Source organism: Daphnia pulicaria, chromosome 1 (genome assembly GCF_021234035.1).
Source record: "Daphnia pulicaria isolate SC F1-1A chromosome 1, SC_F0-13Bv2, whole genome shotgun sequence".
NCBI classification, from domain to species: Eukaryota; Metazoa; Arthropoda; class Branchiopoda; order Diplostraca; family Daphniidae; genus Daphnia; species Daphnia pulicaria.
Genome location: NC_060913.1, coordinates 27,016,710 through 27,029,936, shown reverse-complemented (window position 1 = coordinate 27,029,936; position 13,227 = coordinate 27,016,710). Strand labels below are relative to the sequence as shown.

The 13,227-nt window shown below is 38.1% G+C and overlaps 2 protein-coding genes and 2 long non-coding RNA genes across 7 annotated transcripts in view; 2 read left to right on the top strand and 2 right to left on the bottom strand.

Moving 5' to 3' along the window:
- Window positions 1–108: 108 nt before the first annotated feature.
- On the top strand, window positions 109–12,536 carry LOC124320001. Its single transcript, XR_006913699.1, has 3 exons — window positions 109–124; window positions 2,217–2,218; window positions 12,328–12,536. It is a non-coding gene; the product is annotated as an uncharacterized LOC124320001 (long non-coding RNA).
- LOC124315624 (collagen alpha-1(XV) chain-like) overlaps window positions 4,034–13,227 on the bottom strand; it is a 24,934-nt gene continuing 15,740 nt past the window's right edge. For both annotated transcript variants that reach the window (XM_046781416.1, XM_046781447.1), the window contains exon 8: window positions 4,034–4,903. In XM_046781416.1, coding sequence (XP_046637372.1) covers window positions 4,627–4,903 — 277 coding nt within the window. In that variant the 3' untranslated portion in view covers window positions 4,034–4,626. The remainder of the gene's footprint in view (window positions 4,904–13,227) is intronic.
- Window positions 5,056–8,433, bottom strand: LOC124319304. Its single transcript, XR_006913009.1, has 6 exons — window positions 8,398–8,433; window positions 6,276–6,349; window positions 5,958–6,138; window positions 5,613–5,795; window positions 5,272–5,462; window positions 5,056–5,155 (listed from the first exon to the last, which is right to left on the bottom strand). It is a non-coding gene; the product is annotated as an uncharacterized LOC124319304 (long non-coding RNA).
- On the top strand, window positions 7,063–8,084 carry LOC124316450 (collectin-12-like). 3 transcript variants are annotated; one of them, XM_046782433.1, is made up of 5 exons: window positions 7,063–7,217; window positions 7,302–7,397; window positions 7,428–7,432; window positions 7,507–7,624; window positions 7,715–8,084. In XM_046782433.1, exons 1-5 carry the CDS (start codon window positions 7,121–7,123, stop codon window positions 8,032–8,034), a joined length of 636 nt encoding a protein of 211 aa, XP_046638389.1. In that variant the 5' UTR covers window positions 7,063–7,120; the 3' UTR covers window positions 8,035–8,084. The 3 variants fall into 3 exon arrangements, with proteins under 3 accessions (XP_046638389.1, XP_046638381.1, XP_046638371.1); XM_046782425.1 differs by lacking the exon at window positions 7,428–7,432 and having other exon boundaries at window positions 7,302–7,401; window positions 7,506–7,624; XM_046782415.1 differs by having other exon boundaries at window positions 7,302–7,432.

Genomic DNA, 13,227 nt, shown 5'->3' with positions numbered 1-13,227 from the left:
AAGTTATCACCGTTACACTGTTTAACCTGATTATTTGCCTTATAAATGTCTTAGGTGAGCGTAGTTATTAGTTAACTTTAAAAACATTGTGTGGCTAGAGTGGACAGATGAATTTTATCCACATGTTTACTCGATGTCTCGAAGCAACTTTTTCAAAATTAAAGTTTACTTAGCTTGGCATTTCTTCAAATGTCAACCACAATTACAAGAGAATCGACAAGTATTACGTCACTTAATTCACAAATTTATTGTCTCTTCTTTTCAGTTGTTGCTGCCAGTTGGTGACATCATTCACCGACTATTTAATAGTTTTCCTGTTCATCACCGCCAGACAGCTGCCTCAGTTTCAACAATGAGAAACCGCCAGATGAAATGTGAAAAACTTTTTGAACGAAACTCCCATCACTTCTTCACTTCATGATCTCAACACTCCCATCACGTTGTAATCCTTCGCTATACTGATCACGGACTCCATTGGTGAAACTGAAAACCGACGAGAGAATGCTGTAATCCAAGACTAATTAATAGTGTTGTTAGATTGTCCGAAGAATTCCTCAACCCGTCGGAATGCTGATGGACAACTTTATATGGCCCGCAAGCAAAATCATTACGTGAAGGACTTTTTTCCCTCCCCATTCAGTGAGATTGACTATGGTCATCGGCAGCTTACATCTACGTCTTCTGAGAATGGGTAAGACAAAAGAAACCATCAGAATATATCCGCCTATTTTGTTGTGTTTTGAGTGAAAACTTGTATATTTCGAGTGTCTCAATTTCAGTTTTGTGGGTTGTTACGCAATGGTTTAATTTGTTATACCTTCGCCTCTCTTGCTGACCAATTAGGCGCAATCATCACAATCAAACCGCCAGTACGACGGCAATTGGCGTTGCACTACGACGCCAAATGGTTGGACGTTGCCGTGCGATCGGTGGAAACGGACCACTTTGTCTTTTTCCGAGATTCGGTCGTCGGTATTGCATTGGCTGCCAATTTTTTAGCTTTCGTTCTAGAGGAATTCAACTGTATTCAGGTATATAAGTGAAACTAGTTGGTCTCTACGTATTTTTTGTTTTTCTTGTCTCTTTTTTATTTTTAAATTTTATGTTAAGTCGGTGAAAAGACGATTCTAAACTTGCGCTTTTTTCATTTTGCGTAGTGACGACATTCCGAAATGGAAAGATAACGGGTCGTGTCAATGCATTACTGACCAACGTTCTGCCACATGCTGTGCCGATCGCATTTCTTTGAGTCATCACAAGGTATAATTAATATTTCAGTGAGGACTGACGCAATTGTTATTAATATCAAATCCTTTGTTTATAAACTGGCTTCCAAATTTGTTTCTTTACCAAAGGATACTTCGCATGTATTTGGAAATATCTCAAATGACGTCCAGCGACGTCAAGACGCTCGGAGTGGCCAACTCTTCTCCTTCCCACCAACAACAGCAGCAGACGGGCAGCGGTGGTGGTGGCGGCAAGTTGTTGGCCCAGGACAAATTCTCGTGTCAGAACCGATTCGTCGTCTTGTGCATCGAAGCCACCAGCCAAGGGGTGGCCACCGGTGGCAGTGGGCGGGTGAAGCGGACGGCCGAGCACATCATCTCGTAGGATCACTACCAAGCCCACCTTCAGTCGCTCTTTTAACATGTTCATTTGTCGTATAATAAACATGTTTTTGGGTTTGGGGAAGTAAAGTGGTGGATGTTGGAGGGGGAGGGAGGATATTTCAAGTTTGGATAAAAATTCCGTTAACTTATAACCCTACAAATGTATCCCTACCAATTAATCTCCAAACCCCCAAAATATATATCCTTCCAATCCTTCAAACCCTGTAATATACACCTACCAACCCTTAAATCTATACCCTTAACCCTATAAACCAATGTTTAACCTTAACCATGTAATATCTGTAATAAATAAAAAAGAATACACTATATGAACTAAGTTTTTAATGTTTTATGTATTAAAAATGTTCAAAATTTTCAATAAACAGAGCGTCCGGCTCAAGACGGTTTACTACTGCACGAGTTTAAACGCAACCCGCCACCACCGCTGCGGCAATGAGACAAGAAGCGATGGTTTAGTTCTAGCAAATAATAAACCATGGCTATTTGTTTCATTGGGTAGTGGATGCATTGTTTTAACTCGCACATGCTGTTATAGGACATGTCTACGGCCCCCAGAGATATTTATCTGGACCGAGAAGAAGAGAGAAGTACGAGGCAAGTTTTTCCGGGGAGATGTAGTCATACTAGGCTTCCGGGTTAGACTCATGACCCTCCAAAAGTTTTCATCGGATCATGCGCCTTCCAAGTCCCCGTTCGACCAGAGCCCTCCCCTCCTCCTGGTTTCACAGCGGGTGAGTGACCACCGGCGGGCGTTGGTTAGTGGTTAGTTAGGGAAACGGGGCCACAGAAAAGAAGGGAGCCCAGATATGCACTTGCAATTTATCTATCAACTACACAATGCATCAGTCTTGAATTGCAGCATTCTCTCGTCAGTTTACAACAGTTGATGTCATCAGTAGCGAAAGAGTTACCCTGTAAAAGCAGAATGAACATTTAATTTGATGACAATAAAATTCAAATGAGGTTGTAGCGACAGAAAGTAATACCTCAAATCAATAGGACATGTGTAAGGAAGTAAACAGGGAGATTGTAGGGTAGCAGCCAATGGGTTAGCAAACAAGGAACCTTGTTGACTGTATGGTCCTTGTCCTTTTCCTTCTAAATATGACTTCTCATCAAGTCTGTCATGCCAATGTGTTAGAAACCTGTAATGAAGAACCTGTAAATAAAATAAACAATTAGTCACCTTGTTTATAGTTTTTGTCATCAATGTGCTTGGCGTCTATGATCTAGAAATAATTAAACAGTTAGTAGTGTACACTCAAAATTGGGGCATAACTGGGAGTCTGGGATTGGCGATTTAGCAAGTCCAATACAAACAGCAGACAATTATGATGAATCCTAATAAAAGATGAGAAGAATATATGTTTCAGAAATACTGTATTAATAAAGCTAGTAATGATAGTTACCTGTTTCATTTTGATGCCACCTTCAGTAGAATACAGTAGAATACACACAGCAGTAAGCTGCACGACCCTTTCAACACGTTTTCTCCTGTAAGTTGATGAGATACATTAAGTTTATCAACATATACACAAAATAGAACACATCACCGACAATTTACAGATGAAATCATTCGAATTTACCTGTAAATAAATTGGTAATTTTCGAAGAGAAGATAGCTTAACTCTTGACAGCAAACCGCCATAAGCCCAAAACTGACACAAACAATTAACACGCCATCTATTAGACACGCCTAAGAACTCATTAATAAGGACTGGACTTAAGATGCTCACAAAACTTGAAAATCACATTTTTGTTTGCTACAACCTAGCACTCAATCTTGAGATTAGTGCAGAGAACAAAGCTCACTTGCTAGTTTTATGCAAATTTTCCGGAAGTATACCGGAAGTAAGCGATAGCGCCTGAACAATTGAGCTTTCATGAAAATAAACTAAATATTCGTGATCTACGTGAAATTTGGGGTTGATTGGGTGTGATTTAAACGAAATCCAAAATTTGGCCAAAATCGAGAATTTTCCTGAACTATTGTTCAGGAACATTCTCAAAACCGGAAGTACGCGTACGTACAAAAGAAAACATGAACTTTACCACAAATTTGACGAAGATCAAGAATATGTGGTTCTTTTGTGCGTCAGATGAATATTTACTGAACTACTGACAGAAATGAGAAAACCGGAAGTAGAAAATAAAAACACATAATTAAAAATCTAACAAGTGAGCTTTGTTGGTGGAATAGTTATCGTCAGTTACCACACATAAACTGCCGAAAAATGTTTACAGGGATGTGCAAACTGGAAAGTAACTGAAACTGACTATTTTGACAGCTGAAAATGATCAAAGGCTACGATGAAGGAAACTTTTAAGTTATATCTATTTTGACACTTCGTTTGCGACTCGCCAGAAGGGCCTGATTTAAGATGTATTACGCAGACACAGAACAGAGTTAAAGCAAGTATTATTAGTAGATATTTTAAGAATATAAGTCAATTGTCGTTGGGTATAAAATAGAATTGCAAATAGAAAACAAGACAAGACAAAGCAATAAAAACTATACAGTAAAAGAATCAGAATCAGAATCAGAGAAACTTACATTTTAAATGGCGTTGAATTTATTTTTATTCCAAAAACATAAAGAAAATCACGAAGAAAGCAGCATGAAAGCAGCAAGAACTTCTGACGTGACAAGAAAACAAAGCGATGCCAGCGACATCTAACAAGGGTAATTGGTAGTTGGTATATACGTGTTATATCAAAGACTTAGGACGCAGAACACATTTTGTGATTGATGCATCACACACACAGACAATCTCATCATTCCTCGGGGGGCGAGAGAAAAACAAGGAAGGGGTAAAAATTCAAAAATATAGAAATCGCCAACGACGACATTTTGGGTCGATTGTCGTCGGATTGTTTTATAATCCTCCCCCAAAAAAGCTGCCCAAGTTTAGAAAAACATTTTTTTAAAAAAGGAAATGCAGAGACGAAGAAGTGCCTTCGGGTCTTTTGACGACTCGTGGGTCATTTTTGCAAATCATTTTCGGAATGAAATCGAAAATTTGCGTGGGAGAGATTTGTGGAACACGACAAATGAACATGTTAAAAGAGCGACTGAAGGACGCTTCACCCGCCCACTGCCAACGGTGGCGACCCCTTGGCTGGTGGCTTCGATGCACAGGACGACGAATCGGTTCTGACAGGAGGAGAATTTGTCCTGGGCCAACAATTTGCCACCGCCACCGCCGCCCGTCTGCAGCTGCTGTTGGTGAGAGGACGGAGAGGAGGCGATGAGAGAGGCGGCCACTCCGAGCCTCTTGGCGTCGCTGGACGTCATTTGAGATATTTCCAAATTCATGCGAAGTATCCTTTGGTAAAGAAACAAATTTGGAAGCCAGTTTATAAACAAAGGATTTGATATTAATAACAATTGCGTCAGTCCTCACTGAAATATTAATTATACCTTGTGATGACTCAAAGAAATGCGATCGGCACAGCATGTGGCAGAACGTTGGTCAGTAATGCATTGACACGACCCGTTATCTTTCCATTTCGGAATGTCGTCACTACGCAAAATGAAAAAAGCGCAAGTTTAGAATCGTCTTTTCACGGACTTACGTAAATTTAAAAATATAAAAAGAGACAAGAAAAACAAAAAGACCAACTAGTTTCACTTATTTACCTGAATACAGTTGAATTCCTCTAGAACGAAAGCTAAAAAATTGGCAGCCAATGCAATACCGACGACCGAATCTCGGAAAAAGACAAAGTGGTCCGTTATTTCCACCGATCGCACGGCAACGTCCAACCATTTGGCGTCGTAGTGCAACGTCAATTGCCGTCGTACCGGCGGTTTGATTGTGATGATTGCGCCTAATTGGTCAGCAAGAGAGGCAAAGGTATAACAAATTAAACCATTGCGTAACAACCCACAAAATTGAAATTGAGACCCTCGAAATACAAGTTTTGACTCATAACACAACAAAATAGGCGGATATATTCTGATGGTTTCTTTTGTCTTACCCATTCTCAGAAGACGTAGATGTAAGCTGCCGATCAGCCGATGACCATAGTCAATCTCACTGAATGGGGAGGGGAAAAGTCCTTCACGTCATGATTTTTCTTGCGGGCCATAAAGTTGTCCATCAGCATTCCGACGGGTTGAGGAATTCTTCGAACAATTCCATTCGCCCCAACGGCCAACACCTTCAGCATGGAGCAATGTCACAACAAAAAGTCCCAACATCATGAGCCACAGGAATAAACGGAAAAAAAGTCGATAAAAATTGACTAGCAATACAGTAAGGGTGAATAGGAATCAACCATTTCCATCCATGAAATAAAACTAAATTTCGATTGGTGTCTTACCTTACACATATGACGACAATTGAACTGATGGCCCGGCCCCGAAAAATGCTAATCGCTTTTGGTGTAGAGTAACATTCACGTCCTAGACAATTTTGGCTCTACAACACTAAGTTGATAGAGGACCGTGTTAGTTGTTTTGGGATGTTCGGCTGTTTTACCAACACTCCAGCATCAGTCCTACCTGAAAATAAAAACAGGAACAAATTAGATGGGCCAATAAAAGGTGGACAGCGCCAGACAAATATTCAAAATGGAAGAATGGAAGGAAATAAAGCAGTTGGCAATATACCGACAAACTAATCAACCGACATCTTTCACCTGTAGTTGGATATTCTTATGGCAGGGAAGTGAACTAGCAGCTGTGGTCTCATCACGATGCAGACGCCAATCTTCTAAAACCAATTGGGGAAATTGCATAAAGACAGACTTGCATTTTAAAAATTAATTCACTTGGAATCACAGAAAATGTTCAAGATATTGCTTAGCAGGAGAAGTGACAGCCGCCAGAGTTGCCACGACACTGAAAAAGAGACACTAGACAGACAAAATCAGGCCACCAAGTTTCATTTCCTTACTCTGCCCTCAGTATTTCTCTACCAAATAACATAACACGTTTTAAAAAAACGCCCTAGACGGTCGATACGATTCAAATGAAAATACGAAAATGATGGTAGTCCAAAGTCATTGTTTGTCATAGTCTTATAACAAGCATCAAAGAACGATTTAAAAAATACGAAAAGTCGTTTTATTCAGTTAGTTGTCAATTACTTAAAAAAAATTAAGGACTCGTAGATGACACGGACTATGGACATGGCACTCACAAGTTGACCATCTGCGCCAATTGGCCATCAATCAATTGAACAAACACTTCATAACTGGCGACTTCCTTAAACCGATAGTCTGTAATTCAACCAAAGAATTTCAAAATGTAAATATAAAGAGTGCAAATAGTCAAACAAGGCTACTGCACCATATGTCCACGTCAACTTTACCTGCCAATGAAACTAAGAGACGTTCTTTTGTTGTTCCCGCTGTCAAGATAACTTATCCGACCATATGACAATAGTGACATTTGATGTTGAATGATTATCACGGCTCCTACCGTGTATAAAGGCCAGACGGCACCAAAACCTTTCAGAAAGCAGAGGATAATAACCCAAAAAATGAACACGATTCATTTCTTCGTGGCCATTGCGGTCGTAGCTTGCTGGGCGATTTCAGCAACAGCACAAACGATTCCAACAACGGTCGGACCGACAAGTAATTAATAATATTTGCTCATTTAAAAAAAAAACTAAAAACATTTTCCGGGAAAATCTATTCTCTCAATTCTTCTTTTTCAAGCAACAAGACCACCATATCCACCAGGTGTCTGTGGAAAATATTTCCCCTACATCTCCAGAATGACTTGCTGGGAATGGGGTGGCAAGTGCTATTGCGCAAGTTTTTGTATAGACTACGTTGGATGCAGCGGCGTACGTTACTCCATAATAGATTAAATAGTCTACCTTAAATAAATGCATAATTAACTTTTGAAAAACTGCTATAGGACAGGGAAAACTGGGAAGGGGCATACGAGAGCTGCTTAGAGCAAAACATGACGCTGTTGACTATTGAAACGCCAGAAGAGGACAAGATGATTGACGACTTCTTTCAACTCAATCACGGTAAGCTGTTAGGACAACATTTTTAAAATTGACCTTGTCGTTTTCGTTTTCCCCGTTTTTATTACTCACAGTGCGAAAATTCGACAACAGAATACAGTTACTCGGAGGATGCCTATTGGACGTCGGGCAAATACTCTGACCTCGGCAGCCAATGGGAATGGAATCCCGACTGGTTTCCAGTTGATGACAACTATGGAAATGACACGACGACTGCAGCACCAGCAACGCCGCCACCAGGGACGCCAATGGGCTACACCAACTGGTATCCAGGGCGACCGAACAACAACAAAGACGGGCATCAGCACTGCCTCGGTCTCGTTTTCTTCTACGGCGTCACCTACGAAAACGGACATTGGGACGAATTTTCGTGCGATAGTTTCTACCATTTTATCTGTGAAGCATCCCCGTGAATATTCACAAAGTAAAATACAAATAAAAATTCTAGACGGGCAATTTAAAATGTTTTGATCTCTTGTTCATTTGGGCATCGGATGAAGAGGGGATTTTTCACTTGTAATAAATGTAAGATCGTGTGGAATTCAACGAATGAGCCAAGCGAATGAAAAAGAGTTCTACAATCTGTCAACCTATTTACTATTAGAGACCCCGCGTGTCTGCGTCCTGGCCTAAATGCGAACTGATTAAGTCTCTCATCAGTGGTCGTCCCTTTGTGCCTGTCAGTATATATCGTCGCATCGTGTAAACGGGACTGACCCAACTCTATAGAGTTTTTATTAAAAAATACTTGGGGGTTGATGGTGAGGGTATCTTACCTTTTCGAGAGACGGACCTGTCCTACATGGGTGTGGATAGCGGAAATGGGTTGATCCCTCGGCGGATGAATATTCGGCAACTGCTGGTCTAAAAACAGAAATAAATGAGTTGATTAAAAACGATATTGCAATTCAAGAATAAAAAGGAGAAACTGTTTTTAATCAATATATTAATCCACCAAGTTGCTCAACATTCATTCTAGTGCATAATACAGTTGCAACTGTTGAACTAAAAAGTTATAAAGGCACCATAACTCAATCCTCTGATAAATATACATCACATTTTAAAACTCTATCATGTTAAAATAAGGCTATCTCTGATTACTAATCAAGCAAACGTAAAAAACACAAAAAAAAGTCTATACCCTGATTCAAAATTAAAATTCTCAATTAAAAATGATAGAAAATCGTCTACAACACTGTTCGACACGTGTGCCCTTAAGGAAAAACTGATAGGAACCCAATTGTCCTCAAGTCTCCCATCTGTTGCCTTGAACGTTAAGTTGATAATAACGAGGACAACATTAATAGTTTTTCAACCTTTGAAAATTTCGATAAACCGCTGGCCATATTGCAAACATGAAATAAATAAATGTGATATAGCAAATAGAGAAAATCAAACAGAATAAATAACCTTTGTCAAGCTGATGAAACAATAATTTCTTATAGAAGTTCACCGCTACTCATTGCCCGTATGGAAATGAGTCAATGAAAATCACTGCAGATCAATGAAAAGCATAAACAAATCAATAGACAGTCTGAAATGTCATAGAATGTCAGTAAGAATGTCACGCAATTATCACTGGCGATGATTTTCTATGATAAATCAATTTACAAAGTCAGTAACAAATCGTTGGAAAATCAAAGATATTTCAAAAATTAGAAAAGAAGTCCAAAAAACTCATTGGTTTATCATTAGATCCAGAAAATGAAGTATTTTGCAGTGATTAAACTTAACTTAGTCATTGAACTAATCAATGAACATAACGTAAAAATCCATGGAATATTTTCTTTTGAAAAATTACTGATTTTCTACTGATATTTACATTTTCAGTAATTTTCAGTAAACCTTTGAATTTCTTATCATTTTATTGCCATACTTCATCGACACCTACAAATCAATAATCAGCATCTATTTATCACTAAGAAATCATTCCAATGATTAATAAATGATTGTTCAATGAGTCCCAAATGGTAATTTTGATTTTATAATGATTTTTATACAGCTTGCTATTGATTTTTATAATATCTTCTCAGTTCATATCACTGAGCTTTCCTCAGATTTCAGTGATATTTCAGGGATTACCACTGAGAATTATCACTGAGAATGATTTTTTATCCAATGATTTCTATTGATTGATTGAATACTGCTCCGTTTAAATCACTAAGTTTTCCCAGCATAAATTTTAATGATATTTCAGTGGCTAGCTTCCTAGCACAGTTGACAAATATCACGACAGGGATTTCCAGAATCATTGGATTTTCACTGATTATCAATGTAAATCATTAGTTATCCCGATTAATATTTTCCTGATAGTTCATTGACTTTATTGCCGATTATTACTAAATAGTGAACATAGTGAATGAATACCATTACAAATGATTTCTCAAATATCAATAAATTATCACTGAAAGGCCTTTGGAATGCTTTTCACGTTCTTCTTATGAAGAATCATTGACTTATATTATTTTGTTGCGTCGAAATCAATGATATTAAGGGTGAATTTCCATATGTAAGAAACATACGGCGTTGTCAACATGGTTAATATAGAATCGAATGTGCAACCATAGGCCAATGGTTATGGCACGCCCCTATGGATCGGAAGGTACCGTGTTCAATCCCAGATCGGGGCTTATAAATATGAATCAATGAAAATAACTCTGAGTATGATTTCAGTTGGTATCTTCTTCATATGATGATGGTAAGACGGGTGGTAGTCTTGGTTTAACGCGAAAGCGACTCCTAGGCGAACAGCGCAATCATCGTAAATATGAAGGTAGATACCATAATTTTGAGACCTACTTTAATCGATAATATCCAGATATCCTAAATGACAAATGATATTTCTAGTGATAAATGAATGATTTTTTTCGGGCTCGGTTATAATTTCTATCCGCTAATTGATTTTGCAATGACAAATATTTCGTTTCTGGACTCTATCCTACTTCTAGCATTTTTCTTATATGTTATTTCATGATTTTGTGAAAGATTTTTTAATGATTATAAAAATACCAAACACACCACCAACACATTTTTCTTTTTCTTCGAAAAAAAAATTGTTTATCACAACGCCCTATATAGATACGTATGAATTAGATACTTGATTTGACTAAATTTATTGAATGTCCAACGTCATAGGTAGTTGGTTATAGAGTCTGGCTACCACTCGATATTGCGATGGTTCAAGTCCCAATACGGAAAAATTCAACCAATGATATAATTAATTCTAACAGATAATAGGTAAGTAAGTAAAATAAAAAAGGAGAAAAAGGGTAAGGAAAACCGACAACAGGAGTTCAAAACTGGTAGAGAAAGAAAACTAGTAAAATTTAGCTTTTGAATTTTCTAAAAAAAGTCATTGGATAAAAGCATTGAAAAATCAATCAATAAAAAAGCATTGAAAAACTAATCAATAAAAAAGCATTGAAAACTTCACTTTAAATCAGTCAAAAGTAAGTGAATATATGATTTGAAAATCAAAGAAAAACCATTCATTTCTCAGTGATAAATTTATGCTAAGTCAGTAATAATCATGTCCGAATTTTGATGGCGAAAATCATTGGAAAATTAATCAAGCTTATATCCTTCAATTATCAGTGATTAATCAAAGGGGCGTTTTCATACGGGATGGCGCTGTATAATAGATGATTGTACTCGGGGCTCCGAGCAATCTGGTAAACACTAAATAGGTCATGTAAATGCCAATATGTTATTGTTACCTATCGGAGGCAGGCCTTATAAAAAGTCGCTATTAAGTAGGCTATTAAGCAGTACCAAATACAATTCCACACAAGAATGTACAAGTTCTTCTTCTTGTTAGTGACTTGTACCACGGTCGTCCCTGGTTGGGCCGGTTTTAATCGAGAACAATCTATAAACCAACATGAGAATAAAGGTAACAATAATTAATTTATCACATTATTAAACCAATATTATGCTGTGAACATTTATCATTTAACAAAAATGTTTGAACAGTAAAATGCATACGCAAATCTTTTTATTTTAGTATTGGGAGTTAATTGCTCCAGTCTCTTCCCTGACCAAAATTACCAATATTACAAAGATTGTTTCGAGCTAGGCGGAAAATGCTATTGCCGATTTAACACCAGGGAGAATTCTGTAAATCATACTATATCTGAAATTTCATTTATTTCAAATTCCAGTTTATATTTTGAATCGAAACTATATATTTAACCACGATAGGGCACCACCGGTTCCTGGGAGGGAAAACAGAGATTATGCTCGCAAGAGAACATGACGATATTGGCTATAGAAACTCCAGAGGAAGACAAACTGATCTACGATTATTTTCAAAAACATCACGGTAAATACCATATAGACAGGGTCCCTTTTTTAAATTAACACAATCCAGTTGAATTTAAATTGAAAATGAATTGGCAAATGTTGGCAGACTTGCTGTATAATGAACCCCCCCATCTGACTGCTGGCAAATACTCTGAAATCAACCAGCGGTGGGAATGGATCTCTGAATGGCGAGACGGAATTCCTGATCAAACGACGACGACAACATTAGCCCCACCAACCCCCGGGAAGCCAATGACTTACACCAATTGGTATCCGGGGCAACCAAGCAACGTCGAAGATAGTAACCGCTGCCTCGGCCTCTTGTTTTTCTACGGAATTCCTTTTGAAGGCGGATATTGGGACGACTTTGATTGCGATTATTACGAATACACTATGGACGGTAGTATGTTTATCTGTGAATCAATTGATTAAACCGGGTTATATTGACATCCCACTGCATACTAAAAGACCCCATTTCTATTGCAGATATATAGACTATAACCCCAAAATATTTTAAAAATGAATTTCCCCTTTGATTTTGTGTTTGTAATGTTGTTATGGATGATAAACATGACCACCTTCTAAATCAATCACTAAAATACACTTGATTAAAAAATCCACTCCACCCACTTAGTAAGGAGTCGATTATTCTGAACCAAACCCAATTGTTCACTAGGCCTACTGAATTGACATTTAAACACCGTATAGATTTTTATTAAAAAATCGGTGAAACAAGAGAATAACGACCCCGCCCTATTATAATTTGGATATTTTTAAACGGATAAAACAAAAAACAAATGGTTGCGAAGCTCATTAAGCGCATGTCTTAAGGAGCGCATGTCGAAAAAAAAGCTGTTCTCTAAATCACGTTGGCCGTTAGTCGCAACACCAAGTTTAAGCTTTGATTAACTCTACAGGAACGCACACAGAATCATCACAGAAGAGACGAAACTTCAATTACATTAAGGACAGGTAATTAAGTCGGCATTGATAAGGACTTGGGCCAAGAGCTGAGATTTGATTGTCCAGATACATATAAGATCGAGGGGATGGGGGATCTGACAATCTAACGCACTAGGCTACCGATTTTTCTCATGTCAATATTTCGATATTAGGGAGTTGAATTGTGCTCGCTGATTTATTTCGTCTCCACAACGAACCTGGCGGCGACCCACTTCAAATAATAATCTGGAGATTAATCTTGTCAAGTCAAAATTGAGCTCGAATAATTCCAACAAAAACCCACATTCCCATTTCCCATCATAATGAAAAATAAAGAAAATGACCTTACCTCGGGTTCATAG